Here is an 18,249-nt window from a genome sequence, read left to right as displayed (position 1 = left end):
GCATTTCCTACTATGCAACAATTACTGGTTTGCTTGTGAAGTTCCTTGATAAGCTGTGAATTCTGTTCCGGCAAGAAATGTTTCTCATTCATATGTCCACTTCTGTTCTGGGATATAGCTGTTGTGTACAAAGAAGCTAATAAATGAAGGAGTGAAAGGGTCTGCCAGATCCCAGTTGTGGGGATAAATCTCGTCCTGTATGCACCATTTTTGCTGCCCATTTTGGTGTGTCTCTGTGACTAAGAGATTGATTTCTTAGTTCCATGGGCAGTGGAAGCTTTCTAACTGCAGACTGCAGTCGCCTGCTTGAGTTCCAGTATTCCATGACACGAGCATTCTTTCATGGCCACCTCACCTTTCCTTCTGTTCTCTTCTAGTCAGTTAACTAACACTACCTCATTGTTAATCTTCTACAGGACCAAGGCTTCAACAGTTAATTGACCTTTACCCTTAAAATGGTGAGAACACTGATGCGTTCTTATCAAGTGTGGCTTATAGATGCATACTGGTCTGTAACTAAACAAGTGTTGAAATCAGGAGTAAAGCAGGGATTCGCAAACTGATTTTGTCTAAATGTAAAAATAGAGGTGGAGGGTTTGCATTGTTCATGTTCCAAAGCTAAGAGTTTTCTGATGATTCATTTTACCATGTTTATAGGCCTCTGACAATTGAAAATAAAGATTGCTACTTTACCACATCTCATTTTAAAAGCCCTAGTCTATGGCCACACACTATGTACATATGCATGGTATTAATTAAACTTGAGTTATTAATAATAATAAAAATACAAAGAGGACATGAAGTTGGGATAAGAAGGAGTGGGACACTGGGGAGTTGGAAAGATATAGTGGTGGGTGACCAGTATACACTGTATAAATGTATACAACTTTCAAAGAAGAAAAATATGTTTTTAAGAAACCCTAGTCTAGATCTTCTAATTGAACCCTTCCTCTAGATCAGTGATGCTCATACTGTGGACTGACAGCTTGAGAATTGTTTACACCTAGGTTATGGGTCTGTTTAAGTTCCTAAGCACACTACCGTGTGCCGTAGGTATTTTTTATCAAACCTCATTTGATGGTTATGGTATTCGGCTATATATTCTGATGTGAGCCACCTATGTCTCTGCAAATGGTAGCTTATAGAGACACTGCTCTAAATAATTTCAGAACTCTAACCTCTACCCATTGCTCTGTTCTGTTTCAAACTGCTGGGTTTGCATTTTGGAATGAAGCGCACTTAGTATTATCTGAGCAATCTCAACCCTACATTAACATTAACTCCTCTGCTTTCAGCTGAAGTTAGCATGAAAGTCTTCAAGAACACCTTAGGGTACTTGTTGAAATTCTTAACAGTTGACTCATGACCTTCAAATGAACTGACTTCAGCAGCATGGCTTTGTTTGTTTTGTTTTTTATTCTTCTTTCTTTTAGAAACCCATTCACAGCAATGAGAAATTCCCAAGAATGTTCTGTTACTTTCTTCCTAGTGTTAAGTAGCAAGAGTATATGAGATGGTCTTTGAATATAGACTGCTGGGTTTGCCGTGGAGCATGCTACACTACTGCACTTCCAACCAGCTTCTCAGAGGGTGGATTTTAGGTTGTGTTTTCTCAAGGTCATTAATAACAGATGGGTAAACAGAGCCTTGGAAATAATTTATGAAAAGTTTCTTGGGTAAGGTTTATTAGGATTTTATGTCTGTATAAATGTAACTCTTAAAAATGTTTGTTTGATAGATGAGAACACGGACATTGCTGAGAACCTCTATCAGAAAGTTAAAATTCTTTGTTGGGTTATGACAAGCCCTCAAAATCTAGAGAAAAAGGCCAAACATGTCAAAGCTACATGGGCCCAGCGTTGTAATAAAGTATTATTTATGAGTTCAGAAGAAAATCAAGACTTCCCTACTGTGGGACTGAAAACCAAAGAAGGCAGAGAGCAGCTCTACTGGAAAACAATTAAAGCTTTTCAGTATGTGTATGACCATTATTTAGAAGATGCTGATTGGTTTATGAAAGCAGATGATGACACATATGTCATACTGGACAATCTGAGATGGCTTCTGTCAAAGTATAACCCTGAACAACCCATTTACTTTGGGAGAAGATTTAAGCCCTATGTGAAGCAGGGATACATGAGTGGAGGAGCAGGGTATGTACTAAGCAAAGAAGCCTTGAGAAGATTTGTAGATGCATTTAAAACAGAGAAATGTACACATAGTTCCTCCATTGAAGACTTAGCCCTGGGAAGGTGCATGGAAATTATAAACGTGGAAGCTGGAGATTCCAGAGACACCACTGGAAAAGAAACTTTCCACCCGTTTGTACCAGAACACCACTTAATCAAAGGTTACCTACCGAAAACATTTTGGTATTGGAACTACAACTATTACCCTCCCGTAGAGGTAAGTCTAGAAGTCATATGCACTACAGTATAGCAAAGCAGGTGAGAGTGGAGGTCCTAGCCAGCCATTTAGTAGACATCTATTGATACCTTTGTATGCCAGCCACTAACTTACAGAAGTCAATACACCAAGTTCCAGTTTTCTTACATTCTACCCAAAGAGCTACAGAATAGGCACACTTAGAAAGATGTGACTTTAGGTGATGGCAGGTGGTTCTCAACCTGTGGATTGTGACCCCTTTGGCAAGCCTCTGTCTCCAAAAATATTTACATTATATTCATAACAGCAGGAAAATTACAGTTATGAAGTAGCAATGAAAATAATTTTATGGTTGGGGGTCACCACAACGTGAAGAACTGGAGAACCAAAGCACTAAAGTTAATCAAGGACACAGTGTGACCTGAAATGGGCTGGGCAACCATACGGTGGTGACCTGGAACCAAACTTGGGTAAGGCCTGCAAGCCGTGTAAAAATCTAAATAAGGAGCCTTATAGTTACCAGGGTGAAGATCCTATTCTTCACTTCATAGTTGAAATGATCTTCATGTACAAGATTTGGCTAATTTTTGGGCCTCAGTTTTTTCATTTGTAAAATGGTGTGATCTGTCTGTCATTTACCTGTAATCACCGTGTATTATAGCCTATGACAGTTTTTAATAAGTATGGCTCTAGTTTGTATCTTAATGTGCATTTCTCACAATTGTGCCTGAGTTACGTTGTCTTTTTTGAGCTATCTCAATGTACACATCTGACTTTACCAAGTAGAAATCTTGTTGCCACACTTGTCTCAGATATTTTCAGCACATCAGTCTTAGAGACAGTTGAGGCCAGTGCACCCTTCCAGTCTAGTTCTCTTATCTCTTTCCCTAAGCTACACACTGCCAAGAATGAAATGTTAGTTTTTATTACGTGAGCGTTCATATTTCCCTACATGTTGGTACATGCATCAATAAGTCAGCATTGTTTTGTACATTTAAAATCAAATTATAGCACTTATATCTTCTTACAAATTTCCACTTTTACACATGATATGTATTAACATTGATATATCTCTCTTCATCTGAGTTCTTTGTGACAATTTAATATATTAATATGCTATAATTAATTTAGTTGCTGATAGGAGAAACCCTATATGCCCATTATAAGCACCAGTACAGTGAATTACTTAATGAGTTTAGGGTTATAAAACCTTGCTTTTCAGACTCTGTTATTGATTAGTAATGCCTGAAGCAAGTCAGTAATCCTTTATGCTTCCTTTTTCTGGCCCTAACATATTAATAGTACACTTCAGGGTACCACTCCAAGCCAGTATTTCCAAATGGTGTACAACATTTTCTTTTTGCTTTAAGGAAACTTGATGTTTTATCTTAAGTTCTGAACCTCTTCCCATATAAAAATATATTCAAATTCACTATTAGAATCATGTAACAGATATACCCAGATACATACAGTATTTCATAAAGAATGTCAGATATTCCATACATGTATAGCAGCAGCAAAAGGACACAATGCTTGTCATATTGTAATCCTTCCTTCTTTCTAAGAGTAAAAAGAGGGCCTGTTTAATAGTGTGCTTTATAGGAACAAAATAAAGTATCTTCTACTTGAATCATAGTGGCTTTTATGTGGCAAAATGTTGTCTTTAGAAAAATGTATTCTATTAGGTTGAAGATTCTAAGACAAAATGCAAGTATTGAAATTGTATAAATCTTATAAAATTTATCAGAAGGTTCTAAAACACATAGAATGGTACCAAATGTTTTAATAATTTTTCCCTTTGCAGTGTGAATTACTGTTTTTAAAGAGTTTCTTAATACACATATTTTTCTCTGTAATAATCACTAAGAATACAAATTTTGTTGCTGTGTTGGAGTTTTGTTTTGCTTTGCTTTGGTCTTTATTCTTTCTTGTGAGATAGGAGGCCGGCCTTGAACTTGCGGTGGTCCTCAGATCCTGAGGGCTGTGGTTTCAGAGCTGTGCCACTGCACCTGCCTACAGAGTTGTTTAGGTGCCAACTTAAGATGTTAGATCGGTTGGTCAGAATTATGTAGTTCAGAAATGACAAAATGTAGTTTACTCTTTATTTCAGGTATTTCTTTTTTTACATTAACTTTAGTCTGTCTGAAACAGCGCACAGTTGAGATGGAGAGCTCCCGATTTCTCCGAATCATAGGGTCATTTCTTAGACTCTTCCAGTGCAGCTTCATCGTCTACCATAGCATCACCTATGGGAGGGTCGGGATCTGGTTGTAGTGCTGTTGCCTTTTTTGGGATTTGGCCCATATTGGTTTGGACCTTTTACTGTAAGAAGTTTTTAAACCATTGAATGTACATCACTCTCCCTCACTTTGCTTTTGAAAGTGTTCTGGCAACTGTGATGTCCCTTTCTTTGTAGATAACTCATTAATTTAATGAAAATGCCCAAGAACTTTTTAGAGTCCTTAGTTAAATTTATAGTTTTCCTCAGATTGTTGTAGCTTGTGTTTGCTTTAGATTTACTTTATTTTATGTGTGACTGTTTTTCATGTGTGTGTTCCCCATGCCCCAGAAGGTCAGAAGTGAAGTTATGGGTGATAGTGAACTACCATGTATGTAGGTGCTGGGGACTGAACCTGGGTCCTCTGCAAGAGGAACAAGTGCTCTTCACACTGAACCATCTCTCCCCCTCCATGTGGCTACATCTTAAATATTCCCCCACATATTTACTATATTTGGAACTTCTTACTGGGCTTTTTAACTAGCATATATGAGAATGTAGACAGTTTGTTTTCAGTGCTTAATGCCTGTTGTGACATTGTTATAGCTGATGATTTTACTCCCCTGAAAGTCATGCAATCTTCAAGTAACTTGTAGTCCCCCACAAAAGGGGCTGCTTTGTTTTCTCTTTAGTAAGTAGGTTTTCATTTTTGCTTACTGTATTTTATTTATAATGCTTAAGAACAGTATTTGAGCCATTCACTAAAAATGCCAGACAAATAAAGCCTTATTCTTTATACAGCTCCCCCTTTAATTTGAAGAAATCAAGAATTTTAAATGGTTAAGCATGAAAAATAAGAAAACACAGTTTTAGTTGAAAGTGTTGTGATAGTTCCAGGTTTATTGGTTTTAAATTCTTGGGAAGGGAGAGAACTGTTGGCATCTTATACTATCTGATGGGTTAGGCACCCCTGTCTTCTCCCTCAAGCTTTGATGTTTCGGATTGTAACTGGTGTGAATGTGGGGATGCGTGCTACTGTGCCCGTACTAACACTGTCTGCTTCTGGTGTTTTAGGGTCCTGGTTGCTGTTCTGATATTGCAGTTTCTTTTCACTATGTTGATTCGACAACTATGTATGAATTAGAATACCTCGTTTATCATCTTCGTCCGTATGGCTACTTATACAGATATCAACCTGCCTTACCTGAGGATATACTAAAAGAAATTAATCAAGCAAACAAAAATGAAGATACAAAAGTAAAATTAAACAACCCTTGAAAGAAGACCGTGGACTGAGGTCAAATGGTCTACATTGCACTGAAGGACTTCTTTCTGACAGAATCCTGAAATCCCAGTGAGGAACTGATTGGAAGTAAATATTCCATATAGAATTTTTTCCAATGGATGACTATAATCTGAAGCATTTAAAGAGCTGTGAAGTCTGTTAAAATGTGTTTTGATACAGTAATATATAAATATAAATATATATGAAGAATTTGTGTTTTAAATGGTAATAGAAGAGCTAGGGAGGCTCTGTCCTCTGTTCCTGACAGTGTGTGTTGTTGTCACCGGAGCTGGAGGGGTTCCGTTTGTGGTCACCTACTACGCCGCACCGTGAGAACACAATGCTGAACAGATCTGCCTTAAAACTAGAAAGAAATACTGTCACTCAGTATACACTCTGCTCATGTGTATGATACAAACCAGCCTCCCAGTTCCCGCCTGAAAACTTTGCTGTGATTGTATGACTTAAAATTGGCAGTGTTTCCTCAAGAAGAAATAGACTAAGAATGCCCCCTGAAGTTCACTAATAAACCACATTTTCCAATTATTCTGGGCCTTGACTACAGTATATACTTAGTTCTATATAGAATCAACCTTGTACCAAGTCCCCGTTGTCTCCTTTCCAAATGTCTGACCCTTGAATACCATTTTCACTATTCATGCTTATTTACTCAACGCATTGACAGCATTCTATAAAACATGCATTTAATAATATTCTGTTCCAAAATTCACCCATTATTAATTGTGGGTAACTTAATTAAATTTAATGCTGTTTGGACAAGCTTTTCTTGTATTGGTACCACTCTCGGGAATTATTAATGGCATTGTAAATCGATTATTCGAAGTCTTTCCAACTATATAATTATTGTTCCTTTTATTTTCATTCTGTGGAGATGGAATTTGTTGTGCCTTTCATAACTTGCTTAAAGCACTTTTAAAATTAATTTTATGTCTGATGTGCCTGTTAACACTGGCAAAAATTTTTGAATGTGGCTTTTGGCCAGAATTAATTAAAAACACTAGCAAGTAAAGAACACAGACAAACTAAACTGGCATCTATTTTATTTGTAAATACCAATTCTGTCATGCTGAATTCTCACTTGGAGATGGTTGTCGTGCTGTGGTCCTAACAGCAGAGCCCCATTCGAAACCGCGTCAGAAGCAGTGTGGACAGTCCTAACTCCAGGCTGCTGAGCGCTTCTGAGGGATAGAGAACTTCTCTTTTTGTCATTAGCAATACTGAGTGTAGAACAGAATATTTTACAGATTTTCCACTAGATTTTTAATTTTGAATAATTTACATTTCTTATTATGCTAATTTTGCATGATTATTACACCACTGACTCTAACTGGCTAAATAATAAATATAACTTATATTTATTGTGCCAAAACCATAACCTCTATAGGTGATATATTTGAAGGGGTGGCTATATCATTGGCTAGTTATGGATCACTCTGTCCACATGATGAAAATCAACCAACTTTACAAATTAATTTGGTTTGGGTTGTTCTCATGGTGGTGCCATCTGCCGATACCCGAGACTCTCTCCTCTGTTCTCTGAGCAGCTCTTTACCTGTGTTCCATGTGTGTTACTCTTCTTTACTAACAGTTGCTCATAGGAAGTGAATGCTGTGGTGAAGCCTGGGCTGCAGAGTCAAGAAGCCTGCCCTAAGTTCCTCCTCCATCACTGTTTTTGTAACCTTGAACAATTTACTTAATCTTTCTGTGCCTCAATTTCCTCATCTAAAAATTAGGGAGAATGATACTACCTACCTCACAGGATATTAATGAGAATTATAGAAATGAATAGACATAAGGTTGTTAGAACATTATCTGGCCCAGAATAGGGCATGGTTTTAAGTATAAGCTTTTACTCTGTTACCTTGGCGTATAAATAATTTGATTTAGGTAAATGAGATGATCAAATCAGATTTGAAGGAAATATTTACGTAACATACAATCCATCTGGTGCCGCTGTGTGCCAGATACGGCGCTACTCTGTGCGTTTGTGTTAACGTCAAGGTGGGTGTTAGGCCATGTTATAGATGAGGGAACTAAGGCTCAAAGAATTCAGGTGTTTCCACTCACAGTGATAGTAAGAAGGCCGGGATTTATGATCCAGACCTGTGTGTGCTTTATGTCAGCTCTAGGCTTAGTTTTATGTATATAAACACATACATGTACATATATGTACACACACATATATGTATGTGCATATGCACATACATACATACACATACATGTATGTATGTAATAATGAGATATGTATACACACAGACATGAATACTATATAACATCTGGTACTTTTAGCCAATAATGGTCCAAGTGGTCAAACAACATAATTGGTATAGTGATTCATAAATTGTGATTCTCACACCCTTACCTGGAGTTTGAGATGGAGATCTCAAGTGTTGATTTTGAGCATGAGGCCCTGGAGTATACATTCATAACCAAATACCTTCTAAATTAGCACTGCTGGTAGCCTGTTGTGGCTCTCCCACCCTGCCCAGACCACCTAAGTCAGAAACTCCAGGATAGTGGGTAGCAGTTCCATTTAAAGAACTCCTGAAGTTAGTCTTACTAATCCCATGTTGAGAACCATTACCTGTCTACCTACATGATTTTGGTGCAAATAGTCTTTGGAACACTCAGGATTTCTGCCCAGGACAGAGGCATTTTTCAAAGACTAAAACATGTCTAAATCAGTGTAGTCCAGGACCATACTATATTAAAGGTAAAATGTTAGAGAGTTTAAAGGGCGCCCGTGCATCATTGGTTTCGGCAAAATTCCTAATTTTCCTATAGTGACTCTTATCAGGACCCTCAAAAGCTGCAATTCTCCAAGTTTAGTCATTTCTCACTAAGCAGAAAGGGTTCAGTAAGTACTAATATGTACATATGGATTCATTAAAACATCTGTAAATTAATATGGAAAATATCCAGTAGTTGCTAAAAATTTGCAATAGAAATTGAAAATGCTACTTTATAATATGCCAAGAATTTTCTGCTAATATCAGCTTAAGTTTTGTCACTTTCAAAAATCCTTTGTCTGTCCTATGATCTAATGAAGCAAAATTTTTCTCCCAAGTATATGGTAGAGCCCATTAAACAAGATTTTAGGGGATAATGATTTATTTGCCATCTTTTAGATTAAGATCTCTGCCGTGTGAATTGCAGTGTGGTTTTGAGGCATAAGATTTAATAAAGTCTCATGTTCTCTATTAGTAATATGCTTGTTTTTCTAGTGGGAATTCATAGATACAAAGCAGGTTTTTATCCCACTTGAACTCTTGGACGGTTTGAACGTTTCTGAATTTCAGAGGTCAGTTTGCTACTACAAAGGATGACAAAATCACGGACCAGTTCATACTGTTTTGAGTTGTGGTGATTGGGTTTGCTGATTGGTTATTTTCGTAGTTGTTTCTTGAGTTTGAATCGTTTTACCCTCTTATCCTGTCAGACTGCATTGCCAGATGGAGACCCTGTTGTACTTGAAAGATATCCTCACTTGGTTTGTCAGCTCCTTCCTACCTGTTTCCTTGCACTCTCGGTTCATGAGGTCATTATTCTGTATTTGATATTTCCTTTATGCTTAACCTCCACTTTTAGCTCCCTATAGTGCTGTCTCCTTGTGGTTGACTTGGGTGACCAGAACGCCTGTCATCTGTGATGGTTTTATTCCTACATTAAGGTTTCCCATGAGACTAAAAATACAATAGTAGTCTGCTGGCTCTCAGGCTACTTGCCCTAATTGACCGTGTTCAGCATCAAGCAATTCTACATCAGTAATTAAAGGAAGTAAAGTTATTTACCCCTCCTAAAAGAAAAGAAGAAATACATTGACTTCATTTCACTTGATTTGTATTAGGCCTGCTAGAAACATACATGGGAAATGTGGTAGACAAGCTGTGTGGTATATTTCACACTAACCTCTGTTGATTAAAGATGACTTACGGTTATAAATCAAGCTGTATTGAAATCTTAACAGTGATTGAAATGAGAACTTCATGGTCTCTTTAGAGAAGCAACTTAAAAGCAGCATTAGAGTTGAATGTGCTTTGTTTAAACTCCCTTACCTCCTGAGGTTTTGGTTACATTTGTTAAGTGTGAGCAACTATGCAGGGCGCTATAAGTGAGTGGTCTACGTGAAGTGTACTTTCAGAGGGAAACTAGCCTCACTGCTGAGCAGTGTGTTGTATTATACATTGAATGTTTGTGTTTTGGAATTTAAAATTTATTTAAAGTAATAGTGTCAATGAAGGGTTTAAAAATGTCTGGTGACTTGCTTATTTTAAGTAATCACCATTAGTCAGAAAAATGTATTTTTAAATGTTTTTTAAAGTGCCTTTTGAGAATTTTTAAACAGTGGATTCAAACAACTGCATAAAATAAATGACCATGTTCAAATTTGCTCCATCTGTGTGTTTTTTAACTGATATAAGGGGTGATATTATTTATGGATAGTTTGGGGGATTCTTCTATCAAAACTTTTCTGTGTGTATAACCTTTCATAATTGTTCTAGAATATATATTATGTAAAGCAACAAAGTGTTCCACACGTGACTTAGAATAACGGACCTTTAAAATTAGAATATCTACTCTCTACATTCCTGGAGAGAAGGAAAGTGGGGAGGGAGGAAGGGAAGAGCTGAGAGCCAGCAGGACAGGAGAGGACAAAGATCACTTTCCTGTTTGTTAATTATTTTTATCTTTCATGTAAACTGGGGGATTCATTTATTCAGTAAATATTTATAGCAGGCATCAGCTGGAAATACAGTGGCAAGCAGAACACACAGGTTCCTGTTCTCCAGTTCTCATTCTCGAGCTAGGAAATAAGTCAGTAGAGGGGAATGGTATTAGGAGAACAAAGACAGGTTTTAAAAAGTAGTTTCTGCATGGTTTCTCAAAGAGCTCTGAGGAAGTAACTCCAACATGAATGACAGAAACTTTGTGAGTTTCTCAGTCGCCTATGAAATTCATTGTTCTTGGTATATAAAAATTGGGTGCCATCTTTGAGCATACTTTGGACACATGTACAAGCTCACTGAGGTGTGAGGGTAGGCCAGAATACTTGGTGTTTGTAGTCTGAATTAATCTGGTACTCGGGTCTACTAATGTTCAGTTGGTCTGCAATATTTAGGATACAAATCAAGATTGACTTAGTACTCTTTCTAGACAAGTGGTCCAGATGTTCATGGGTCCCTTGAGTTTAACCAGTGTGACTCAGCTATTACAACCTGCTCCTCATATGCTCATCATTAGCATCCATACCGGCATATGTGGCAACAGCTTTGGACCTCATACTGTGGTTGTAATTATTTACTCAGATGCCAAAATGCTGTGTTGGAGAGGGTGTAGAGTAAAGGGAACACTCTACTGGGAGTGCAAACTTGTACAGCCACTTCAGAAATCAATATGGCAGTTTCTTCGAAAATTGGGAGTCAATCTACCTTAAGATCCAGCTATACCAATCTTGGGCATATACCCAAAGGATGTTTGATTATGCCACAAGGACACTTGCTCAACTATGTTTATAACAGCATTATTCATAATAGCCAGACTCTGCAAACAACTTAGATGCCCTTCAGCCAAAGCATGGATAAGGAAAATGTGGTACATTATATAATGGAGTATTACTTAGCTCTAAAAACAGTGACCTCATGAAATTTGCAGGCAAGTGATGAATGGAACTAGAAAAAATCATTCTGAGGTCAACCAGACCTAGAAAGACAAACATGATATGTACTCACTCATAGGTAAAGTATAGAATAACCAACCTAAAATCCACAGCTCCAGAGAGACTAGATAACAAGGAGGGCCTAAAGAGGGATACGTGGATTTCCCTAGGAAGGGAAAATAGAAGAGATCTGGGTAAACTGGGGGCAGGAGGGGAGGATGGAGGGATGGGAATGTGAGGGAGCAGGTTGGGGGGTACAGGAGGTATTTTGGGGTAGAATGGAGAAGGAGAGTAACAAAAAAGACATTGATGGGGAGCCATTTCAGGGTTAGGGAGAAATCTGGCACCAAGGAAACCCCGAGGAATCCACAAGGATGACCCCTGATAAAACTGGCAATAGTGGAGAGGGTGTCTGTACTGTAATCAGATTGGTGACGTCTCTAATTGTCACCAGAGAGTCTATCCAGGAACTGATGGAAGCAGATGCAGATATCCGAGTACTGGGCTGAGCTCCTGGAGAAAGGGTTGTGTGGCTGTTGTGTCGCATAGTCTCCTTGTAAGGCTCCTGGCAGTGAGATCAGGACCTGTCCCTGGTGCTTAGCTGGCTTTTGGAAACCTCTTCCCCAGGCTGGATTACCTTGCCCAGCCTTGATGCAGGGGGAGGAGCTCGGTTCTGCTCCAACTGGATGTGCCATCGCTGTTGTTCAAGCTTGTGGAAGGCCTGCCCCTGTCTGAATGGAAAGAGAGGAGGAGTGGAAGGAAAGGAGCATGGATAGGAAGCAGGGTGGGGAGCCAGGAGGAGCAGAGGGAGGGGAAACTGCAGTCAGTATGTAAAATAAATTTAAAAAATGTTATTTAAATGAAATAAATTATGATGCTAATTTTGTCATTTTAAGTATTTATATGAATACATACAGATTTGATGGTAAATTTCCCAGAAGTAGAACCTTATAGTACTAGAAAAAATAAAAAACTACTGAATATATCTTACTAAAAAATTACTGAGTAATTTTTCTATTGCTATGGCCAAGGCAGCCTATAAAGAAAGTATGTAACTGGGCTTGTAGTCTCAGCAGGTTAGAGTCCTGGATGGTGGAACAAAGGCATGGTAGCAGGAACCCCTGAGTCCTCACATCTTAACCAAGCAGAGAACACACTGGGAATATAGACATCTTTTGAAACCTCAAAGCACAACTCCGTGACACATCTCTGCCAACAAGAACACACCTCCTAGTCCCTCCCAAACAGTTTCACTAACTGGGGCCCAAGTATTGAGATGTGAGCCAATGGGGGATCATTCTTGTCAAACTTCTAGAGTTGGTTAAAGAGTCTATGATGGCAGAGCAAAAACATGGTGACAGGAACATGGTCACATCTTCCTCCACAACGAGGCAGAGAGAAAGAGCTCTAGGAATCTTAGAGGAATCTTGAAATCTCAGAACCCACCTCTAGTTACACACCTCCTCCAAGGCCACACCTTCCTAATCCTTCACCAGCAGTTCCATAACTGGGAACCAAATATTCGAACATAGGAGCTATGGAGGCCATTCTCATTCAAACCACTGCAAGTATGGTTATGGTTGTTTTAATAATTCCATTTCTCTTTAAAATATTAAAGCTCTGGCTTCTTTCCCGCTGAATTTAAACAGCTTTCTCAGTGAGGTGAATGAATGTGTTTAGAATAATTGACCAGAGATGACTTCTGGTTTACAGAGTAACTTTTAGAAACCTGTTTGTCTAGTTGAATTTCCCTGCCCTTTGCCTTTTGATTTCTGCTTCTTCAAACCTCACCCCCTATTCCCATCTCCACTGGCACCCCAGTTGTCTTCTCATTGCTAACATTATAACTTCTTCCCATTTCTTATCAGCAGGAATATTTTGAAAATCAGTTCTGAAATTCTATCTTATTAGGTAGTTAAATGAGAAATGTAACTAAGCAACTTTGCTATCTGTCACTGAGATAAGACTGAGAATACATGCTAACATGATCTAGAGGGTTTTTTCTTCCCTACAGAAATGTTTCTAAAACCCACTTAGTGAATGTATGTATATATGTATACTTAAGTTCTTACTACCCAGTAAAATAAACTTAATTCAAAACTACGGTTGATACCATCTTCTTTAGCCAAACGGGCACTTGAGATGTTGACTGGCGCTGTTTAAAGGAGCTCCAAGGAACACATCAGACATGCTTGCCCACTTGTTTGAAACAATGAGGCAGAATATTCTCCAGTTAATGAAGGTGACGTTCACATCACAATGGAAAATAATGATTGGTATTGTATAACAGATGTCTCGGCACTGCCAACAGTCTTTGACATCCAAAACTTCAAGTCCTGTTTGAGAAGCAGCTGTTTCCCAGCTGTAAGGAAGCATGGCTAGCTCCTTCAGACATGGTGGGAAGGTAGCAAGAAGACCACGGTTGTCTCCTGGTTCTCACTGAGGGCCTGATTTAGTCTAAGGCAGACTGAGGAGTATAGACAGGAGGCATTGGGAAGGAATGTGTGCAATGACTCAAAAAAAGCAGATTTGAAATCCAGTTCACCTTACACTCAGTGGTTTCAAGGACCTATGTATTGGTTTTATTGGTTTAGATACATTTCTTTTAATTAGCACATTATCATCTTTCTGAAATGCCTGGGCCTCTGACATCATGGAGCAAGTTAAGTTTAATCTTAAAGATTTGTGGAAATTGGCAAATAATAACTAGAAAAGGAGAATATTTGTTTCCCAAAGTGAAACATCTCTTGGTATAAAGAAAAAAAAAAAACTACACACGCACTGTAATCTACCTCAGTTGGGAGAGAAACACCTTTGTAAACAAGTACGGTATCCATCTTTAGTAGTAAAATAATCCTCTCTCACACAACTTCATTGCTGTATTACCTCATGTTTTTCAGTAGAGATTGAGCCTCGAACCTGCCACCCATAGTTCTGCCATTGAACTATGGTCCCCAAACCATCTCTTTAAAATTTGAGATGGTAGTCTCCCTAAGCTGACCAGGATATAACATAGGGAGACCCCATCTCAAATATGTGGTGTGTGTGTGTGTGTGTGTAATGTATGTATATTATGAATATTATATGGATATTCATATATAATCTGTATTTTTAAATATTCACACTGTAGTCTAGGCAGAGTTTAAATTTGTGCTCATCCTAATAGCTGGAATTACAAGCTTGTGGCACCAGGCCCAGTTCCATTGCCACCTCTTGAATCACAGAGTACTTGAGGATGTTGTGATCCTCCAGAGCCTGATCCTACCATATCATTCCCTTACTGTTTATTGATATTTACATTGTTTACTGGTGTGGGAGGGCCTTCTTTCTATGTGTTGCTTTATTGGTTAATGAATAAAGAAATTGTTTTGGCCTGTTGATAGGGCAGAACTTAGGTAGGCGAGAAGAACTAAACTGAATGCTGGGAGGAAGAAGGGCGGAGTCAGAGGGAGATGCCATGGAGCCGCAAGAGATAGACATGCTGAAACTTTGCTGGTAGGCCACGGCCTCGAGGTGATGCACAGATTAATAGAGATGGGTTAAATTAAGAGGTAAGAATTAGCCAGTAAGAAGCTAGAGGTAATGGGCCAGGCAGTGATTTAATTAATACATTTCTGTGTGATTATTTCAGGTCTAAGCTAGCCAGGTGGCCAGGACAAGCATGTGGGCCCTCCTCCTTACAACAGTTTCCTGATACTTAAATAGTTAACTCTGCACGCAAGTTCAGCTCCTAATCAAACATTTTAACCAATATTTGAGTGCCTACTTCAAGTAAAGCATCAAACTGTATAACAGACAAATGATTTCTTTTGTTGTTGGTCTCAGAGAACTCATTTTCTATGAGGTATAAAATAAAAAAATGTAAAGGTAGTTATATGTATTAAGATTATGCATCCAGGCAGTGAGTCTTGATAGCTACTTTACACTGTATTATTTTACTGGGTGATACTTTTAATCATAATCCTAGTAGCAGATATAAACTGTTTGTAGATGAAGTAATTTATCCAAGTCTGAATGGATGAGAAGTAGCAGGATCAACATTTCAACATGTCAATGAAACAGGTCATTAATCACTACTATGTACTGTAAGGTCTAATAAAGGAACAACAGAAAAAGAACCACTGGTCAGTTAAGTGTTTTGTTTTTTTTCTGGTAAGTTCTATTCAGTGAGGATCCACCTATATTATCTGGATTTTTCTTTAATGGATCTGATCTCTTCCATAAAGTCATCCTAGACCAACACGGTCAGAAGTAATTTCTTCCTTCTCAGCCAATTCTATAGTACTGCTCTTCAAATAGTCCAGTGGTGGATGGGAATAATTTTGTCGATTTTTATTACATTGTACTTTATGTATGTGCATATTTATGGTTACATAGGTTTTGATATAATATTGGCATATTAGTACTTAGAAAATCAAGATACATGATTAAAAATGCTTTACTAGTAAAATATCCCATCAAAATTTCACTCTTGCCAAAACTAGAGTCATCCCCTGGTACAGCTTATGTCCTGGTGGGCTAGAGTTCTCAGAGAGGATCTTCTGGTCTTGATGTACTGACAGGAGCAGCCAATGCCTGTGTTAGTGCTCAGGGCAGAAATGTGCCTTACTTCACACATTAGAGGATTGGTACCTACTTAAATTCACTCTCAGTTATGTCAAGCTTAGTCGTGTTGTCAATATTGTCCCTCACAAATGATCTTACTGAATAGTTTATAAGTCCTTCTGGGGTGATCTCTTTAACCCAGATTTCACATCCTGACATGCGTAAAGTAAGTCCTTTCAAGATGACCACAGAATGCAGAAAAGAAAATTTGTATAAATATTACAAACAACTGGGCAGAAACCCATATGCTAAGTAACCTAAGAAAGAGCAGTAAGGTGATTAGTCATAGAATAGTTGGGTTCTTCACCCATTGATAGTGGAGCATCTTGAAAATTCGCTGAGAGACCAGGACCTTTCTCTTTTGGATGCCACAGTTGAGGATGATACTTCAGAATCTCAGGGACCAGAAAGCACTCGAGAAAGGAGAGCGGAAAGAGCAGATGCAGCCCAGGAGAAGACGGAAGATGCCTTGAGCAGCATCCGGAAGCACCCCTGCCCAGATCCAGCCCTAAGTGTGAAGACTCAGTATGGCACTCACCTGTTCATGCAATAGCCACACATTGCCAAGAAAGCTTAGGCTTCTGAAGCACCCAGAATCCACATGCCCGGATAGGGGGTTCTACTTCTCTACATAAACCCATCAGCCCATACCAGCTGTCAAGACCAAGAAGCGATGTCTGCCAAAGAAATCCTTTCTTTTAAAATGTTTAAAGTGCTTCTCTCTCTTTTGTTAGTGTTATCAAAACACAGAAAAGTACAAATCAGGAAATTCACCACCCCCCAAAAGTAAACTGTAACCCTTTACATACTCCCTGAAAACTTTTTTTGGGGGGTGGGGGGAAGCAGTAAATTCATTTAGTAAGAGATGAGATCAACCACTTATCAAAAATTAAACATTAAGGCTCAAGGATTAAAATTCAAGAAATAGAACTCTAAATTCTACTATCTAAAACTAGTTTCAGAGTCTACTGTGCATATGTAACAATAGACCAGCAGCTTCAAAGTGTAGTTAACACTATTTTAATATTATGCATATATTTAAAATAGAGTTCTTGAGAATCTGCAGACTGACCTAGAGTCAAAGTGGCCTGGGATCTAAGTAACAACAAAGTCACCACTTCTGTGGCAGGAAGAGGTAGAAGGAGAAATAGCAAACTGACCTTAGGGTTCTCTGTAACAATGCCCAGTGCTAAAAACAAAACCTACCCCATTCTCATGGGGCCTGGGCAAAGTCAAACTGGATCCCAAATTTAAAGGCAAGTAAGAAAAGTCAGGGGACATGGCTATGAAAACTGGTGGCACCTCTTAAAACCAGAGGAGTAGAAAAAGACTAGACGGGTGTGTCCTGATTATCCCATTATTTCAATACAAAATTAAGATAACAGAATGTGGTTATACACCTTGGTTTCTAAAAATCAAAAACAAAACTTACAAGTGAGGTCTTAATTCCACTGAGCTTTCAAAAGTTAGAAATTTTGTGAAATGCATTCCTCAAGAAATAGGAACAGAATATGCCAAATACGGTCATAAAATTCCAAAATAACTAAAAATATAGCCTGTTAACTATTAAAATGCAAATGCGAAGATAGCACAGGCCATGAAGCAAAAGAGAGAATTTAGGATGAAAAGTGTGGCCCAATGGACGCACTAAGACATGCACGAGGGTGAACGTGCACCCTTCTGCGTGCATAGGATGGCAGTAGAACTGGAATGCTATGTTTTGAATTTTTTCAAAAACCTGGCATATCTCTTTGATAGTAGAGATTGTCTCAGGGAGGAAAGGAGCTCCTGTCCCTCAGTCATTGGTGCTGTAGCTGCCAGTGGTAAAGAACAGCCACAAGACACCTCGAGCAGCATCTCAGGCACCCAGGAAGAGGAGGGCTCTCAGCACTGACAGCTGGCAGAGGTTCCTTGTGTGTCTTGCCATGAGGATAGAAGGATAAGAGCGGGCAGGGGAGGGAAGGGTCACCATGAAGCCAGCGATGGTCAGATCATCCAGGGACCAAGAGCCTTCTCATGGCAGCCTTCCTTCCGTCTGCCCCGAGGACAGAAATGTTTGGTAGCTGATGTTAATTCTCT

General features: G+C 38.7%; 1 protein-coding gene and 1 non-coding gene across 3 annotated transcripts in view; both read left to right on the top strand.

Moving 5' to 3' along the window:
* The window catches only part of C1galt1 (core 1 synthase, glycoprotein-N-acetylgalactosamine 3-beta-galactosyltransferase 1), a 34,209-nt gene extending 23,910 nt beyond the window's left edge, over nt 1-10,299 (top strand). For both annotated transcript variants that reach the window (XM_057780748.1, XM_057780757.1), the window contains exons 3-4: nt 1,739-2,406; nt 5,678-10,299. In XM_057780748.1, the coding sequence (XP_057636731.1) occupies nt 1,739-2,406; nt 5,678-5,881 (872 nt within the window). In that variant the 3' untranslated portion in view covers nt 5,882-10,299. The remainder of the gene's footprint in view (nt 1-1,738; nt 2,407-5,677) is intronic.
* A 5,739-nt stretch (nt 10,300-16,038) lies between these two features.
* On the top strand, nt 16,039-16,169 carry LOC130889750 (small nucleolar RNA SNORA3/SNORA45 family). Its single transcript, XR_009058634.1, has one exon. It is a non-coding gene; the product is annotated as a small nucleolar RNA SNORA3/SNORA45 family (small nucleolar RNA).
* Nucleotides 16,170-18,249: the final 2,080 nt, after the last annotated feature.

Source organism: Chionomys nivalis, chromosome 1, assembly GCF_950005125.1.
Source record: "Chionomys nivalis chromosome 1, mChiNiv1.1, whole genome shotgun sequence".
In the NCBI taxonomy this organism is placed as follows: domain Eukaryota; kingdom Metazoa; phylum Chordata; class Mammalia; order Rodentia; family Cricetidae; genus Chionomys; species Chionomys nivalis.
The sequence above is the reverse complement of the archived record's forward strand: the minus strand, read 5'-3'. Positions and strand labels throughout refer to the sequence as shown.